The sequence below is a fragment of the Salvelinus fontinalis genome, unplaced genomic scaffold (genome assembly GCF_029448725.1).
Source record: "Salvelinus fontinalis isolate EN_2023a unplaced genomic scaffold, ASM2944872v1 scaffold_0028, whole genome shotgun sequence".
In the NCBI taxonomy this organism is placed as follows: Eukaryota; Metazoa; Chordata; class Actinopteri; order Salmoniformes; family Salmonidae; genus Salvelinus; species Salvelinus fontinalis.
In genome coordinates this window covers 278,553-299,129 of record NW_026600237.1, presented here as the reverse complement: position 1 = coordinate 299,129, position 20,577 = coordinate 278,553, and the positions used below count along the sequence as shown (strand labels likewise).

The 20,577-nt window shown below is 38.0% G+C and overlaps 1 protein-coding gene across 1 annotated transcript in view; it reads right to left on the bottom strand.

The window, feature by feature from the left end:
• LOC129842269 (alpha-actinin-2-like) overlaps positions 1-20,577 on the bottom strand; it is a 124,551-nt gene that overhangs the window by 60,693 nt on the left and 43,281 nt on the right. The window contains exons 5-6 of the mRNA XM_055910749.1: positions 9,478-9,565; positions 2,257-2,335 (exon numbers count right to left, since the gene is read on the bottom strand). Coding sequence (XP_055766724.1) covers positions 2,257-2,335; positions 9,478-9,565 — 167 coding nt within the window. The remainder of the gene's footprint in view (positions 1-2,256; positions 2,336-9,477; positions 9,566-20,577) is intronic.

Sequence of the window (20,577 nt, the reverse complement as noted above, 5' to 3'; positions counted from 1 at the left end):
CAGGTGTTCTTTATGTCCCCAGGTGGTACCAACCAGGTGGTATTAATATCCCCAGGTGGTACCAACCAGGTGTTCTTTATGTCCCCAGGTGGTACCAACCAGGTGTTCTTAATATCCCCAGGTGGTACCAACCAGGTGTTATTAATATCCCAGGTGGTACCAACCAGGTGTTATTAATATCCCAGGTGGTACCAACCAGGTGTTCTTTATGTCCCCAGGTGGTACCAACCAGGTGTTATTAATATCCCAGGTGGTACCAACCAGGTGTTATTAATATCCCCAGGTGGTACCAACCAGGTGGTATAAATATCCCCAGGTGGTACCAACCAGGTGTTATTAATATCCCCAGGTGGTACCAACCAGGTGTTATTAATATCCCAGGTGGTACCAACCAGGTGTTATTAATGTCCCCAGGTGGTACCAACCAGGTGTTCTTAATATCCCAGGTGGTACCAACCAGGTGGTATAAATATCCCAGGTGGTACCAACCAGGTGTTCTTTATGTCCCCAGGTGGTACCAACCAGGTGTTCTTTATGTCCCCAGGTGGTATCAACCAGGTGTTATTAATGTCCCCAGGTGGTACCAACCAGGTGGTATAAATATCCCAGGTGGTACCAACCAGGTGTTCTTTATGTCCCCAGGTGGTACCAACCAGGTGTTCTTTATGTCCCCAGGTGGTACCAACCAGGTGTTCCTTGTGGATTACCAACAGCTACAGATGTACTGTCTTAATTTGATCATTCTATTGTCGCAGAGAATTTTCCTGCGCGGCAGAAAATGCAAACTTGTAGTGTATTAAAGATTTAACAAAGCTTCTAAAGTTTGTAATTTCCACTTTAAACTGTAAGACTTGAAAAATGTATCAACCCCTACAAAAATATCCATTAATTATTAACCACATAATAATTCCTATTTCATATTGCTGCAGGATTTTTCTCCTGGCTCGGGTTTATACAGTCGTTATAGTTCGGTTAATATAGTCATTATAGCTCGGTTTATATAGTCATTATCTCTTTGGTATGTTTTGGTATGAGCCAACCCTGCTCTGGTATGGGCTAACCCTGCTCTGGTATGGGCTAACCCTGTTCTGCTCAGCAGTGTCAAGGCTAACCCTGCTCTGGTATGGGCTAACCCTGTTCTGCTCAGCAGTGTCAAGGCTAACCCTGCTCTGGTATGGGCTAACCCTGATCTGCTCAGCAGTGTCAAGGCTAACCCTGCTCTGGTATGGGCTAACCCTGTTCTGCTCAGCAGTGTCAAGGCTAACCCTGCTCTGGTATGGGCTAACCCTGATCTGCTCAGCAGTGTCAAGGCTAACCCTGCTCTGGTATGGGCTAACCCTGATCTGCTCAGCAGTGTCAAGGCTAACCCTGCTGTGGTATGGGCTAACCCTGATCTGCTCAGCAGTGTCAAGGCTAACCCTGCTCTGGTATGGGCTAACCCTGTTCTGCTCAGCAATGTCAAGGCTAACCCTGCTCTGGTATGGGCTAACCCTGCTCTGGTATGGGCTAACCCTGATCTGCTCAGCAGTGTCAAGGCTAACCCTGCTCTGGTATGGGCTAACCCTGATCTGCTCAGCAGTGTCAAGGCTAACCCTGCTCTGGTATGGGCTAACCCTGCTCTGGTATGGGCTAACCCTGTTCTGCTCAGCAGTGTCAAGGCTAACCCTGCTCTGGTATGGGCTAACCGTGATCTGCTCAGCAGTGTCAAGGCTAACCCTGCTCTGGTATGGGCTAACCCTGTTCTGCTCAGCAATGTCAAGGCTAACCCTGCTCTGGTATGGGCTAACCCTGATCTGCTCAGCAGTGTCAAGGCTAACCCTGCTCTGGTATGGGCTAACCCTGATCTGCTCAGCAGTGTCAAGGCTAACCCTGCTCTGGTATGGGCTAACCCTGATCTGCTCAGCAGTGTCAAGGCTAACCCTGCTCTGGTATGGGCTAACCCTGTTCTGGTATGGGCTAACCCTGTTCTGCTCAGCAGTGTCAAGGCTAACCCTGCTCTGGTATGGGCTAACCGTGGGCTAACCCTGAGTGAATTCCTATGTAGTAAACAGGGCAGTTGGGTTAGTGTGGTGGTTGGCGGCTGCATCTCCCATCATGCACTTCAGCCCAGGTCTTGGCCCAGACTAGCCTGAGTGCCAGTCTGTTTGTGTCATCATACCATGACAATGAGTGACAAGGAGTTGGCCTGATGGCACAAACAGACTGGTACTCAGCCAGTCCTAGACCAGCATGCATCAGGCCACACCAGACAGAGACCTTGTTGAGCTTGGCATAGTCGATGAGGTCAGGACGGTGTCTGTGTATCAGGGCACACAACGCGAGGCCGTCCTTCCAGCTTCACAGCCAACCAGGGGGAGAGAATCATATTACATCATCACAGTGGGCCGCCACAGCCAACCAGGGGGAGAGAATCATATTACATCATCACAGTGGGCCGCCACAGCCAACCAGGGGGAGAGAATCATATTACATCATCACAGTGGGCCGCCACAGCCAACCAGGGGGAGAGAATCATATTACATCATCACAGTGGGCCGCCACAGCCAACCAGGGGGAGAGAATCATATTACATCATCACAGTGGGCCGCCACAGCCAACCAGGGGGAGAGAATCATATTACATCGTCACAGTGGGCCGCTACAGCCAACCAGGGGGAGAGAATCATATTACATCATCACAGTGGGCCGCCACAGCCAACCAGGGGGAGAGAATCATATTACATCATCACAGTGGGCCGCCACAACCAACCAGGGGGAGAGAATCATATTACATCATCACAGTGGGCCGCCACAGCCAACCAGGGGGAGAGAATCATATTACATCATCACAGTGGGCCGCCACAGCCAACCAGGGGGAGAGAATCATATTACATCATCACAGTGGGCCGCCACAGCCAACCAGGGGGAGAGAATCATATTACATCATCACAGTGGGCCGCCACAGCCAACCAGGGGGAGAGAATCATATTACATCATCACAGTGGGCCGCCAGAGCCAACCAGGGGGAGAGAATCATATTACATCATCACAGTGGGCCGCCACAGCCAACCAGGGGGAGAGAATCATATTACATCATCACAGTGGGCCGCCTCGTCAACAGCCAACCAGGGGGAGAGAATCATATTACATCATCACAGTGGGCCGCCACAGCCAACCAGGGGGAGAGAATCATATTACATCATCACAGTGGGCCGCCACAGCCAACAGCCAATTAAAATGCCTTTTTCTAACAGTCTTCTAAGGTCAAGGGCCAATTAAATTTGACTTCCTACTGAAGCTTTGTGTTCATTGGTTCTCAGTCTGATAGGTGCAGGTGTGGTGATACTGGTGATACTTTGTTGCCACAGATGGTTTGTTTACATGGCAGGTTAGGATAATTAACATACCAGGTTAGGATAATTAACATAGCAGGTTAGGAGGATGAGGTTAAGGTTAGGATAATTAAGATAGCAGGTTAGGATAATTAACATAGCAGGTTAGGATAATTAACATGGCAGGTTAGGATAATTAACATGGCAGGTTAGGATAATTAACATAGCAGGTTAGGATAATTAACATGGCAGGTTAGGATAATTAACATGGCAGGTTAGGATAATTAACATGGCAGGTTAGGATAATTAACATGGCAGGTTAGGATAATTAACATGGCAGGTTAGGATAATTAACATGGCAGGTTAGGATAATTAATATAGCAGGTTAGGATAATTAATATAGCAGGTTAGGATAATTACCATGGCAGGTTAGGATAATTAATATAGCAGGTTAGGATAATTAATATAGCAGGTTAGGATAATTAACATGGCAGGTTAGGATAATTAATATAGCAGGTTAGGATAATTAACATAGCAGGTTAGGAGGATGAGGTTAAGGTTAGGATAATTAACATGGCAGGTTAGGATAATTAACATGGCAGGTTAGGATAATTAACATGGCAGGTTAGGATAATTAATATAGCAGGTTAGGATAATTAACATGGCAGGTTAGGATAATTAATATAGCAGGTTAGGATAATTAACATAGCAGGTTAGGATAATTAACATGGCAGGTTAGGAGGATGAGGTTAAGGTTAGGATAATTAACATGGCAGGTTAGGATAATTAACACGGCAGGTTAGGATAATTAACATGGCAGGTTAGGATAATTAACATACCAGGTTAGGATAATTAACATGGCAGGTTAGGATAATTAACATAGCAGGTTAGGATAATTAACATGGCAGGTTAGGAGGATGAGGTTAAGGTTAGGATAATTAACATGGCAGGTTAGGAGGATGAGGTTAAGGTTAGGATAATTAACATAGCAGGTTAGGATAATTAACATGGCAGGTTAGGATAATTAACATGGCAGGTTAGGATAATTAACATGGCAGGTTAGGAGGATGAGGTTAAGGTTAGGATAATTAACATGGCAGGTTAGGAGGATGAGGTTAAGGTTAGGATAATTAACATAGCAGGTTAGGATAATTAACATAGCAGGTTAGGATAATTAACATAGCAGGTTAGGATAATTAACATGGCAGGTTAGGAGGATGAGGTTAAGGTTAGGAGGATGAGGTTAAGGTTAGGAGGATGAGGTTAAGGTTAGGATAATTAACATGGCAGGTTAGGAGGATGAGGTTAAGGTTAGGAGGATGAGGTTAAGGTTAGGATAATTAACATGGCAGGTCAGGATAATTAACATAGCAGGTTAGGATAATTAACATAGCAGGTTAGGAGGATGAGGTTAAGGTTAGGATAACTAACATGGCAGGTTAGGATAATTAACATAGCAGGTTAGGATAATTAACATAGCAGGTTAGGAGGATGAGGTTAAGGTTAGGATAATTAACATGGCAGGTTAGGATAATTAACATGGCAGGTTAGGATAATTAACATGGCAGGTTAGGATAATTAACATGGCAGGTTAGGATAATTAACATGGCAGGTTAGGATAATTAACATAGCAGGTTAAGATAATTAACATGGCAGGTTAGGATAATTAACATAGCAGGTTAGGATAATTAACATAGCAGGTTAGGATAATTAACATAGCAGGTTAGGAGGATGAGGTTAAGGTTAGGATAATTAACATGGCAGGTTAGGATAATTAACATAGCAGGTTAGGATAATTAACATGGCAGGTTAGAATAATTAACGTAGCAGGTTAGGATAATTAACACGGCAGGTTAGGATAATTAACATAGCAGGTTAGGATAATTAACATGGCAGGTTAGGATAATTAACATAGCAGGTTAAGATAATTAACATGGCAGGTTAGGATAATTAACATGGCAGGTTAGGATAATTAACATAGCAGGTTAGGATAATTAACATAGCAGGTTAGGATAATTAACATGGCAGGTTAGGATAATTAACATAGCAGGTTAGGAGGATGAGGTTAAGGTTAGGATAATTAACATAGCAGGTTAGGATAATTAACATGGCAGGTTAGAATAATTAACGTAGCAGGTTAGGATAATTAACATAGCAGGTTAGGATAATTAACATAGCAGGTTAGGAGGATGAGGTTAAGGTTAGGATAATTAACATGGCAGGTTAGGAGGATGAGGTTAAGGTTAGGATAATTAACATAGCAGGTTAGGATAATTAACATGGCAGGTTAGGATAATTAACATGGCAGGTTAGGATAATTAACATGGCAGGTTAGGAGGATGAGGTTAAGGTTAGGATAATTAACATGGCAGGTTAGGAGGATGAGGTTAAGGTTAGGATAATTAACATAGCAGGTTAGGATAATTAACATAGCAGGTTAGGATAATTAACATAGCAGGTTAGGATAATTAACATGGCAGGTTAGGAGGATGAGGTTAAGGTTAGGAGGATGAGGTTAAGGTTAGGAGGATGAGGTTAAGGTTAGGATAATTAACATGGCAGGTTAGGAGGATGAGGTTAAGGTTAGGAGGATGAGGTTAAGGTTAGGATAATTAACATGGCAGGTCAGGATAATTAACATAGCAGGTTAGGATAATTAACATAGCAGGTTAGGAGGATGAGGTTAAGGTTAGGATAACTAACATGGCAGGTTAGGATAATTAACATAGCAGGTTAGGATAATTAACATAGCAGGTTAGGAGGATGAGGTTAAGGTTAGGATAATTAACATGGCAGGTTAGGATAATTAACATGGCAGGTTAGGATAATTAACATGGCAGGTTAGGATAATTAACATGGCAGGTTAGGATAATTAACATGGCAGGTTAGGATAATTAACATAGCAGGTTAAGATAATTAACATGGCAGGTTAGGATAATTAACATAGCAGGTTAGGATAATTAACATAGCAGGTTAGGATAATTAACATAGCAGGTTAGGAGGATGAGGTTAAGGTTAGGATAATTAACATGGCAGGTTAGGATAATTAACATAGCAGGTTAGGATAATTAACATGGCAGGTTAGAATAATTAACGTAGCAGGTTAGGATAATTAACACGGCAGGTTAGGATAATTAACATAGCAGGTTAGGATAATTAACATGGCAGGTTAGGATAATTAACATAGCAGGTTAAGATAATTAACATGGCAGGTTAGGATAATTAACATGGCAGGTTAGGATAATTAACATAGCAGGTTAGGATAATTAACATAGCAGGTTAGGATAATTAACATGGCAGGTTAGGATAATTAACATAGCAGGTTAGGAGGATGAGGTTAAGGTTAGGATAATTAACATAGCAGGTTAGGATAATTAACATGGCAGGTTAGAATAATTAACGTAGCAGGTTAGGATAATTAACATAGCAGGTTAGGATAATTAACATGGCAGGTTAGGAGGATGAGGTTAAGGTTAGGAGGATGAGGTTAAGGTTAGGAGGATGAGGTTAAGGTTAGGAGGATGAGGTTAAGGTTAGGAGGATGAGGTTAAGGTTAGGAGGATGAGGTTAAGGTTAGGAGGATGAGGTTAAGGTTAGGATAATTAACATGGCAGGTTAGGAGGATGAGGTTAAGGTTAGGAGGATGAGGTTAAGGTTAGGATAATTAACATGGCAGGTTAGGAGGATGAGGTTAAGGTTAGGAGGATGAGGTTAAGGTTAGGAAAAGGGTTAGCTACAACGCTACAGTTGTCAACAGCTGTTGTCCCCGACGCGACCACTAGTTGGCGCTGTAGGCCTACTCCATCTAGCCACAACCGGTAGAAAGGTAAACAAACCATGTCTGGTGCCAAATCATCAGGAAAGAGTACAACCCTTTCTATTAGACTGCTCTCTCTGCTGCAGAACTCAAATCAAATGGATGGTTGTCCTTCTCCAGACTGACATCAAGGCACTGTGATTGGTCCAATCAAATGAATGGTTGTCCTTCTCCAGACTGACATCAATGCACTGTGATTGGTCCAATCAAATGAATGGTTGTCCTTCTCCAGACTGACATCAATGCACTGTGATTGGTCCAATCAAATGGATGGTTGTCCTTCTCCAGACTGACATCAATGCACTGTGATTGGTCCAATCAAATGAATGGTTGTCCTTCTCCAGACTGACATCAATGCACTGTGATTGGTCCAATCAAATGAATGGTTGTCCTTCTCCAGACTGACATCAATGCACTGTGATTGGTCCAATCAAATGGAGGGTTGTGCTTCTCCAGACTGACATCAATGCACTGTGATTGGTCCAATCAAATGGAGGGTTGTGCTTCTCCAGACTGACATCAAGGCACTTTGATTGGTCCAATCAAATGGATGATTGTCCTTCTCCAGACTGACATCAAGGCACTGTGATTGGTCCAATCAAATGGATGGTTGTGCTTCTCCAGACTGACATCAATGCACTGTGATTGGTCCAATCAAATGGATGGGTGTGCTTCTCCAGACTGACATCCATGCACTGTGATTGGTCCAATCAAATGGATGGTAGTCCTTCTCCAGACTGACATCAAGGCACTGTGATTGGTCCAATCAAATGGATGGTTGTGCTTCTCCAGACTGACATCAAGGCACTGTGATTGGTCCAATCAAATGGATGGGTGTGCTTCTCCAGACTGACATCAAGGCACTGTGATTGGTCCAATCAAATGGATGGTTGTGCTTCTCCAGACTGACATCAATGCACTGTGATTGGTCCAATCAAATGGATGGGTGTGCTTCTCCAGACTGACATCAAGGCACTGTGATTGGTCCGGGAAGAGGCTTCTACCCAGCAGTTAAAGGCCCAGTGCAGCCGTTTTTATATCAATATCAAATATTTTCTGGGTAAAAATTAAGAACATTACTGTACTAGTTTTCCATTGAAATGTTGTTGTTGATGCAAAAAAACGATTTCTCAAGCTGATTTTTGCTAGGACTCTGGCAATGGTCTGAGCGAGGAGGAAGAACACTGGAAACTAGCTGTTATTGGTTGGTAGATAGGTTTGGAACTCTCTTTCTAATTGGTCTGTTAAACCAAGCTGAGACTCCCGCCCATGTAAACCTGCTGATTAGAAGGTTCTGTGTTGGTTATATTTTCAACCAATCAACTATCAGGAAATAACACTGATCAAATGTTTTCCCACTTTTACAGTGTTAGTTTCATCAGCTGTTGTACAATATGATACAAAACACAGGGGGGAAAAACGACTTTTTGACTGCACTGGGCCTTTATCAGATTTAATCACAACCAACGAATGGCAAAGCAGAGACTTTTTAAAGGCCTGATCTTAAATGGGGAAACGTAAGCATTTATTGGACTGGCTGGACTGCTGATTAACATTGAATTAACATACATCTCTCTCTCCTCCTCTTTCCCTACCTCTCTCTTTCTCCTTTTCCTCGTCTTTCCCTCCCTCTCTCTATCTCCTCCTCTTTCCCTCCCTCTATCTCCTCCTCTTTCCCTCCCTCTCTCTGTCTCCTCCTCTTTCCCTCCCTCTCTCTCTCTCCTCCTCTTTCCCTCCCTCTATCTCCTCATCTTTCCCTCTCTCTGTCTCCTCCTCTTTCCCTCCCTCTCTCTGTCTCCTCCTCTTTCCCTCCCTCTCTCTCTCTCCTCCTCTTTCCCTCCCTCCTTTCCCTCCCTCTCTCTCTCTCCTCCTCTTTCCCTCCCTCTATCTCCTCCTCTTTCCCTCTCTCTATCTCCTCCTCTTTCCCTCTCTCTATCTCCTCCTCTTTCCCTCCCTCTCTCTCCTCCTCTTTCCCTCCCTCCTTTCCCTCCCTCTCTCTATCTCCTCCTCTTTCCCTCCCTCTATCTCCTCCTCTTTCCCTCCCTCCTTTCCCTCCCTCTCTCTATCTCCTTCTCTTTCCCTCCCTCTCTCTCTCTCTCCCCCTCTTTCCCTCTCTCTCTCTCCTCCTCTTTCCCTCCCTCTGCTCTCTCTCTCTCTTTGCAGGCAGAGAAGGGGAATGTACATGTCTGAAGGATTAAAAACACATCACTGACTAAATGTTTTTTTGAAACTTTACATTCAGAAATGTATTTTTAACCCTTTTTATAAAATATTAAAAACACAGACACAAATAGACAACCATTTACAAGTCTGTGATGTGACTTGAATCTCACTCAGTAAATGGACTCACTTGACATGGAAGTTCTGGACATTGACATTCCTGTAGGGGGCAGTCTTTCTCTGGCACCATAGAAGAAGACCCTCCTTAGCAGAGGTTTCTAGAGGAGAGAACATTGTGTTGTTTATTGTGACAAACGCACAGTCCTGGCTCTGTCAAACACTCTGAAGGTCCATGTTATGTGCTGTATGCTGTTACTCTACGACAGCCACATTCATTACGGGACAGTTTCCCAGACACAGACTAGTCCAGGACTAAGATGCACTTTTAATGGAGAATCTGACATTGATGCTTTTTGGTCCAAGACTAGTCTGAAATCTGGGTGCAGGAAACTGGCCTGATGTGTTCTAATGTCTAATTCATGAAACTGGCCTGATGTGTTCTAATGTCTAATTCATGAAACTGGCCTGATGTGTTCTAATGTCTAATTCATGAAACTGGCCTGATGTGTTCTAATGTCTAATTCATGAAACTGGCCTGATGTATTCTAATGTCTAATTCATGAAACTGGCCTGATGTATTCTAATGTCTAATTCATGAAACTGGCCTGATGTGTTCTAATGTCTAATTCACGAAACTGGCCTGATGTATTCTAATGTCTAATTCATGAAACTGGCCTGATGTGTTCTAATGTCTAATTCCTGAAACTGGCCTGATGTATTCTAATGTCTAATTCATGAAACTGGCCTGATGTGTTCTAATGTCTAATTCCTGAAACTGGCCTGATGTATTCTAATGTCTAATTCCTGAAACTGGCCTGATGTATTCTAATGTCTAATTCATGAAACTGGCCTGATGTGTTCTAATGTCTAATTCCTGAAACTGGCCTGATGTGTTCTAATGTCTAATTCATGAAACTGGCCTGATGTATTCTAATGTCTAATTCATGAAACTGGCCTGATGTGTTCTAATGTCTAATTCCTGAAACTGGCCTGATGTATTCTAATGTCTAATTCCTGAAACTGGCCTGATGTATTCTAATGTCTAATTCATGAAACTGGCCTGATGTGTTCTAATGTCTAATTCCTGAAACTGGCCTGATGTGTTCTAATGTCTAATTCATGAAACTGGCCTGATGTGTTCTAATGTCTAATTCATGAAACTGGCCTGATGTATTCTAATGTCTAATTCATGAAACTGGCCTGATGTGTTCTAATGTCTAATTCCTGAAACTGGCCTGATGTGTTCTAATGTCTAATTCATGAAACTGGCCTGATGTGTTCTAATGTCTAATTCATGAAACTGGCCTGATGTGTTCTAATGTCTAATTCATGAAACTGGCCTGATGTGTTCTAATGTCTAATTCCTGAAACTGGCCTGATGTATTCTAATGTCTAATTCATGAAACTGGCCTGATGTGTTCTAATGTCTAATTCATGAAACTGGCCTGATGTGTTCTAATGTCTAATTCATGAAACTGGCCTGATGTGTTCTAATGTCTAATTCAGGAAACAGGCCTGATGTGTTCTAATGTCTAATTCATGAATAGCACATACAGTCCAATAGGACCTGGTGTTAGATGTTTTCCTCCCATATAACTACATGGCTATTTTAACTAACCTTCCATGGTGTCACGTTCCTGACCTTATTTTCCTTTGTTTAACTTTGTTTAGTTGGTCAGGACGTGAGCTGGGGGGGTAGTCTATGTTATGTGTTTCTATGTTGGGTTCAATGTGTTGCCTGATATGGTTCTCAATTAGGGGCAGGTGTTTGACGTTTCCTCTGATTGAGAACCATATTAAGGTAGGTTGTTCAAACTGTTTGTTGGTGGGTGATTGTTCCTGTGTCTGTGTCTGTTGCACCACACGGGACTGTTTCGTTTGTTCGTTCGTTTGGCTAGTCTTTCCTGTTCGTGCGTTCTTCGTGTCTATGTAAGTTCTCAAGTTCAGGTCTGTCTACGTCGTTTTGTTGTTTTGTATTCATATCAAGTGTATTCCGTGTCAGTGTTTCGTCTTCAGTTAACTTTTTATGGCTGCAGGGGCAGTATTGAGTAGCTCTGTTTAAGGTGCCCATTTCAAACGGCCTCGTACTCAATTCTTGCTCGTACAATATGCATATTATTGTTATTATTGGATAGAAAACACTCTCTAGTTTCTATAGCCGTTTGAATTATGTCTCTGAGTGGAACAGAACTCATTCTACAGCACTTTTCCTGATATGGTGTGAGATTTCAGAAATCTTGGCCCCTGCTCCCAGGTCAGTTCATAAGTCCCTGTGAAAGCTATGATGCTACAAACACTGCCTACACCTTCCTCTAGATGTCAGTAAGAGGTGACAATTTGAATGGAGTCGATTGCGCAATCAGTGCCTGTATAAAACGACAAAGACCGGATGTACCGTTCTTTTCCTGCTGCGCCTGACGCACGATGTACGTTGTACCTGCTCTCTTTCCAAGCTTGGGTTTAGCCAGTAATATTTCGCCGGTCATGTTTTTACTCGTTATAGGTGTTAAAGACATCATAAGGTAGTTAATTTAAACCGTTTTATAGCAATTTATATCCGTTTAGTGCGATTTTGAGGCAATTCTATGTGATGCACTTTGAAGCTTTGGGCACGTTTCCAGTACCGGTCGAACGTTAGTGGGCATTTCGACGGACAATAGGACATCTTTCGACCAAAAGAAGATTAGACCCAAGAAAGGATACATTGCCCAAGATTCTGATGGAAGATCACCTCATAGTAAGAAATATTTAAGATGATAAATCGTTGTTCTGTCGAAAGATTTTAAACGCATATTCCACCATTTTCTTTGGTATAGCTTCGCTTGGCGAACCCTGTATTGCACAGTAAGGATAATTTTAGAAATGTAATTCAGCGATTGCATTAAGAACTAATTTGTCTTTCGATAGCTGTCCAACTTATATTTTTTTAGTCAAGTTTATGAATAGTTAATCATGAGACAAGATCACTGTCAAATATGGCGCCCGACATTTTCAGGCTAGTTTTGCTAGTTTTGTCATTGTATAACCACGTTTTTTTGTGGCTAAATATGCACATTTTCGAACAAACTCTATATGTATGTTGTAATATGATGTTACAGGAGTGTCATTGGAAGAATTCTGAGAAGGCTAGTGAAAAAATTTATATATTTTGGCGATGATTACGTTATCGCTCTCTTTGGCTAGAATCAATGCTCTGGTAACGTTTGCACATGTGGTATGCTAATATAACGATTTATTGTGTTTTCGCTGTAAAACACTTAGAACATCTGAAATATTGTCTGAATTCACAAGATCTGTGTCTTTCCATTGCTGTGAGCTGTGTATTTTTAAGAAATGTTTTATGATTAGTAATTAGGTAATACACGTTGCTCTGTGTATTTATTCTAGTCGAGTTGTGATGGTGGGTGCAATTGTAAACTATGATTTATACCTGAAATATGCAAATTATTTTAACAAAACCTATCCTATACAATAAATATGTTATCAGACTGTCATCTGATGAGGTTTTTTCTTGGTTAGTGGCTATCAATATCTTTATTTGGCCGAATTGGTGATAGCTACTGGTGGAGAGAAAAAATGGTGGACAAAGAAAAATGGTGTCTTTTGCTAACGTGGTTAGCTGATAGATTTACATATTTTGTCTTCCCTGTAAAACATTTAAAAAATCTGAAACGGTGGCTTTATTCACAAGATCTGTATCTTTCATTTGGTGTCTTGGACTTGTGATTTAATGATATTTAGATGCTACTATTTAATTGTGACGCTATGCTAGCGATGCTAATCAGTGTGGGGGATGTTGTCATAGGTGTACCGACCTCGGGCTTGCAGCCATAAGAGGTTTTAATAAATCATTATGTCTTCATACAATGCTGCATTTTGGTCCGACCCTTACTCCTTCTCCTCATCCGAGTAGGAGGAATTAGACAGCCGTTACACATGGAGATAACATACTATACACTATAACTACATGACTTTATTAACTAACCTTCCATGGAGATAACATACTATACACTATAACTACATGACTTTATTAACTAACCTTCCATGGAGATAACATACTATACATACCACTATAACTACATGGCTATATTAACTAACCTTCCATGGAGATAACATACTATACACTATAACTACATGACTATATTAACTAACCTTCCATGGAGATAACATACTATACACTATAACTACATGACTGTATTAACTAACCTTCCATGGAGATAACATACTATACACTATAACTACATGACTATATTAACTAACCTTCCATGGAGATAACATACTATACACTATAACTACACGACTATATTAACTAACCTTCCATGGAGATAACATACTATACACTATAACTACATGACTGTATTAACTAACCTTCCATGGAGATAACATACTATACACTATAACTACATGACTATATTAACTAACCTTCCATGGAGATAACATACTATACACTATAACTACATGACTATATTAACTAACCTTCCATGGAGATAACATACTATACACTATAACTACATGACTATATTAACTAACCTTCCATGGAGATAACATACTATACATACCACTATAACTACATGACTATATTAACTAACCTTCCATGGAGATAACATACTATACATACCACTATAACTACATGACTATATTAACTAACCTTCCATGGAGATAACATACTATACACTATAACTACGTGACTGTATTAACTAACCTTCCATGGAGATAACATACTATACACTATAACTACATGACTATATTAACTAACCTTCCATGGAGATAACATACTATAATCTATAACTACATGACTGTATTAACTAACCTTCCATGGAGATAACATACTATACACTATAACTACATGACTATATTAACTAACCTTCCATGGAGATAACATACTATACACTATAACTACATGACTATATTAACTAACATTCCACGGAGATAACATACTGTACACTATAACTACATGACTATATTAACTAACCTTCCATGGAGATAACATACTATACACTATAACTACATGACTATATTAACTAACCTTCCATGGAGATAACATACTATACATACCACTATAACTACATGACTATATTAACTAACCTTCCATGGAGATAACATACTATACATACCACTATAACTACATGACTATATTAACTAACCTTCCATGGAGATAACATACTATACACTATAACTACATGACTATATTAACTAACCTTCCATGGAGATAACATACTATAAACTATAACTACATGACTGTATTAACTAACCTTCCATGGAGATAACATACTATACACTATAACTACATGACTGTATTAACTAACCTTCCATGGAGATAACATACTATACACTATAACTACATGACTATATTAACTAACCTTCCATGGAGATAACATACTATACACTATAACTACATGACTATATTAACTTACCTTCCATGGAGATAACATACTATACACTATAACTACATGACTATATTAACTAACCTTCCATGGAGATAACATACTATACACTATAACTACATGACTATATTAACTAACCTTCCATGGAGATAACATACTATACACTATAACTACATGACTATATTAACTAACCTTCCATGGAGATAACATACTATACACTATAACTACATGACTATATTAACTAACCTTCCATGGAGATAACATACTATACACTATAACTACATGACTATATTAACTAACCTTCCATGGAGATAACATACTATACACTATAACTACATGACTATATTAACTAACCTTCCATGGAGATAACATACTATACACTATAACTACATTACTATATTAACTAACCTTCCATGGAGATAACATACTATACTATACACTATAACTACATGACTATATTAACTAACCTTCCATGGAGATAACATACTATAACTACATGACTGTATTAACTAACCTTCCATGGAGATAACATACTATAACTACATGACTGTATTAACTAACCTTCCATGGAGATAACATACTATACATACCACTATAACTACATGACTATATTAACTAACCTTCCATGGAGATAACATACTATACACTATAACCACATGACTATATTAACTAACCTTCCATGGAGATAACATTCTATACACTATAACTACATGACTGTATTAACTAACCTTCCATGGAGATAACATACTATACACTATAACTACATGACTATATTAACTAACCTTCCATGGAGATAACATACTATACATACCACTATAACTACATGACTATATTAACTAACCTTCCATGGAGATAACATACTATACACTATAACTACATGACTATATTAACTAACCTTCCATGGAGATAACATACTATACACTATAACTACATGACTGTATTAACTAACCTTCCATGGAGATAACATACTATACATACCACTATAACTACATGACTATATTAACTAACCTTCCATGGAGATAACATACTATACACTATAACTACGTGACTGTATTAACTAACCTTCCATGGAGATAACATACTATACACTATAACTACATGACTATATTAACTAACCTTCCATGGAGATAACATACTATAAACTATAACTACATGACTGTATTAACTAACCTTCCATGGAGATAACATACTATACACTATAACTACATGACTATATTAACTAACCTTCCATGGAGATAACATACTATACACTATAACTACATGACTATATTAACTAACATTCCACGGAGATAACATACTGTACACTATAACTACATGACTATATTAGCTAACCTTCCATGGAGATAACATACTATACACTATAACTACATGACTATATTAACTAACCTTCCATGGAGATAACATACTATACATACCACTATAACTACATGACTATATTAACTAACCTTCCATGGAGATAACATACTATACATACCACTATAACTACATGACTATATTAACTAACCTTCCATGGAGATAACATACTATACACTATAACTACATGACTATATTAACTAACCTTCCATGGAGATAACATACTATACACTATAACTACATGACTGTATTAACTAACCTTCCATGGAGATAACATACTATACACTATAACTACATGACTATATTAACTAACCTTCCATGGAGATAACATACTATACACTATAACTACATGACTATATTAACTTACCTTCCATGGAGATAACATACTATACACTATAACTACATGACTATATTAACTAACCTTCCATGGAGATAACATACTATACACTATAACTACATTACTATATTAACTAACCTTCCATGGAGATAACATACTATACTATACACTATAACTACATGACTATATTAACTAACCTTCCATGGAGATAACATACTATAACTACATGACTGTATTAACTAACCTTCCATGGAGATAACATACTATAACTACATGACTGTATTAACTAACCTTCCATGGAGATAACATACTATACATACCACTATAACTACATGACTATATTAACTAACCTTCCATGGAGATAACATACTATACACTATAACTACATGACTATATTAACTAACCTTCCATGGAGATAACATACTATAAACTATAACTACATGACTGTATTAACTAACCTTCCATGGAGATAACATACTATACACTATAACTACATGACTGTATTAACTAACCTTCCATGGAGATAACATACTATACACTATAACTACATGACTATATTAACTAACCTTCCATGGAGATAACATACTATACACTATAACTACATGACTATATTAACTAACCTTCCATGGAGATAACATACTATACACTATAACTACATGACTATATTAACTAACCTTCCATGGAGATAACATACTATACACTATAACTACATGACTATATTAACTAACCTTCCATGGAGATAACATACTATACACTATAACTACATGACTATATTAACTAACCTTCCATGGAGATAACATACTATACACTATAACTACATGACTATATTAACTAACCTTCCATGGAGATAACATACTATACACTATAACTACATGACTATATTAACTAACCTTCCATGGAGATAACATACTATAACTACATGACTGTATTAACTAACCTTCCATGGAGATAACATACTATAACTACATGACTGTTTTAACTAACCTTCCATGGAGATAACATACTATACACTATTACTACATGACTATATTAACTAACCTTCCATGGAGATAACATACTATACACTATAACTACATGACTATATTAACTAACCTTCCATGGAGATAACATACTATACACTATAACTACATGACTATATTAACTAACCTTCCATGGAGATAACATACTATACACTATAACTACATGACTATATTAACTAACCTTCCATGGAGATAACATACTATACACTATAACTACATGACTATATTAACTAACCTTCCATGGAGATAACATACATACCACTATAACTACATGACTATATTAACAAACCTTCCATGGAGATAACATACTATACACTATAACTACATGACTGTATTAACTAACCTTCCATGGAGATAACATACTATACACTATAACTACGTGACTATATTAACTAACCTTCCATGGAGATAACATACTGTACACAATAAATACATGACTATATTAACTAACCTTCCATGGAGATAACATACTATACACTATAACTACATGACTATATTAACTAACCTTCCATGGAGATAACATACTATACACTATAACTACATGACTATATTAACTAACCTTCCATGGAGATAACATACTATACATACCACTATAACTACATGACTATATTAACTAACCTTCCATGGAGATAACATACTATACACTATAACTACATGACTATATTAACTAACCTTCCATGGAGATAACATACTATACACTATAACTACATGACTATATTAACTAACCTTCCATGGAGATAACATACTATACATACCACTATAACTACATGACTATATTAACTAACCTTCCATGGAGATAACATACTATACATACCACTATAACTACATGACTATATTAACTAACCTTCCATGGAGATAACATACTATACACTATAACTACGTGACTGTATTAACTAACCTTCCATGGAGATAACATACTATACACTATAACTACATGACTATATTAACTAACCTTCCATGGAGATAACATACTATAATCTATAACTACATGACTGTATTAACTAACCTTCCATGGAGATAACATACTATACACTATAACTACATGACTATATTAACTAACCTTCCATGGAGATAACATACTATACACTATAACTACATGACTATATTAACTAACATTCCACGGAGATAACATACTGTACACTATAACTACATGACTATATTAACTAACCTTCCATGGAGATAACATACTATACACTATAACTACATGACTATATTAACTAACCTTCCATGGAGATAACATACTATACATACCACTATAACTACATGACTATATTAACTAACCTTCCATGGAGATAACATACTATACATACCACTATAACTACATGACTATATTAACTAACCTTCCATGGAGATAACATACTATACACTATAACTACATGACTATATTAACTAACCTTCCATGGAGATAACATACTATAAACTATAACTACATGACTGTATTAACTAACCTTCCATGGAGATAACATACTATGCACTATAACTACATGACTGTATTAACTAACCTTCCATGGAGATAACATACTATACACTATAACTACATGACTATATTAACTAACCTTCCATGGAGATAACATACTATAACTACATGACTGTATTAACTAACCTTCCATGGAGATAACATACTATAACTACATGACTGTATCAACTAACCTTCCATGGAGATAACATACTATACATACCACTATAACTACATGACTATATTAACTAACCTTCCATGGAGATAACATACTATACACTATAACTACATGACTATATTAACTAACCTTCCATGGAGATAACATACTATAAACTATAACTACATGACTGTATTAACTAACCTTCCATGGAGATAACATACTATACACTATAACTTCATGACTGTATTAACTAACCTTCCATGGAGATAACATACTATACACTATAACTACATGACTATATTAACTAACCTTCCATGGAGATAACATACTATACACTATAACTACATGACTATATTAACTAACCTTCCATGGAGATAACATACTATACACTATAACTACATGACTATATTAACTAACCTTCCATGGAGATAACATACTATACACTATAACTACATGACTATATTAACTAACCTTCCATGGAGATAACATACTATACACTATAACTACATGACTATATTAACTAACCTTCCATGGAGATAACATACTATACACTATAACTACATGACTATATTAACTAACCTTCCATGGAGATAACATACTATACTATACACTATAACTACATGACTATATTAACTAACCTTCCATGGAGATAACATACTATAACTACATGACTGTATTAACTAACCTTCCATGGAGATAACATACTATAACTACATGACTGTATTAACTAACCTTCCATGGAGATAACATACTATACACTATAACTACATGACTATATTAACTAACCTTCCATGGAGATAACATACTATACACTATAACTACATGACTATATTAACTAACCTTCCATGGAGATAACATACTATACACTATAACTACATGACTATATTAACTAACCTTCCATGGAGATAACATACTATACACTATAACTACATGACTATATTAACTAACCTTCCATGGAGATAACATACTATACACTATAACTACATGACTATATTAACTAACCTTCCATGGAGATAACATACTATACACTATAACTACATGACTATATTAACTAACCTTCCATGGAGATAACATACTATACACTATAACTACATGACTATATTAACTAACCTTCCATGGAGATAACATACTATACACTATAACTACATGACTATATTAACTAACCTTCCATGGAGATAACATACTATACACTATAACTACATGACTATATTAACTAACCTTCCATGGAGATAACATACTATACACTATAACTACATGACTATATTAACTAACCTTCCATGGAGATAACATACTATACACTATAACTACATGACTATATTAACTAACCTTCCATGGAGATAACATACTATACACTATAACTACATGACTATATTAACTAACCTTCCATGGAGATAACATACTATACACTATAACTACATGACTGTATTAACTAACCTTCCATGGAGATAACATACTATACAC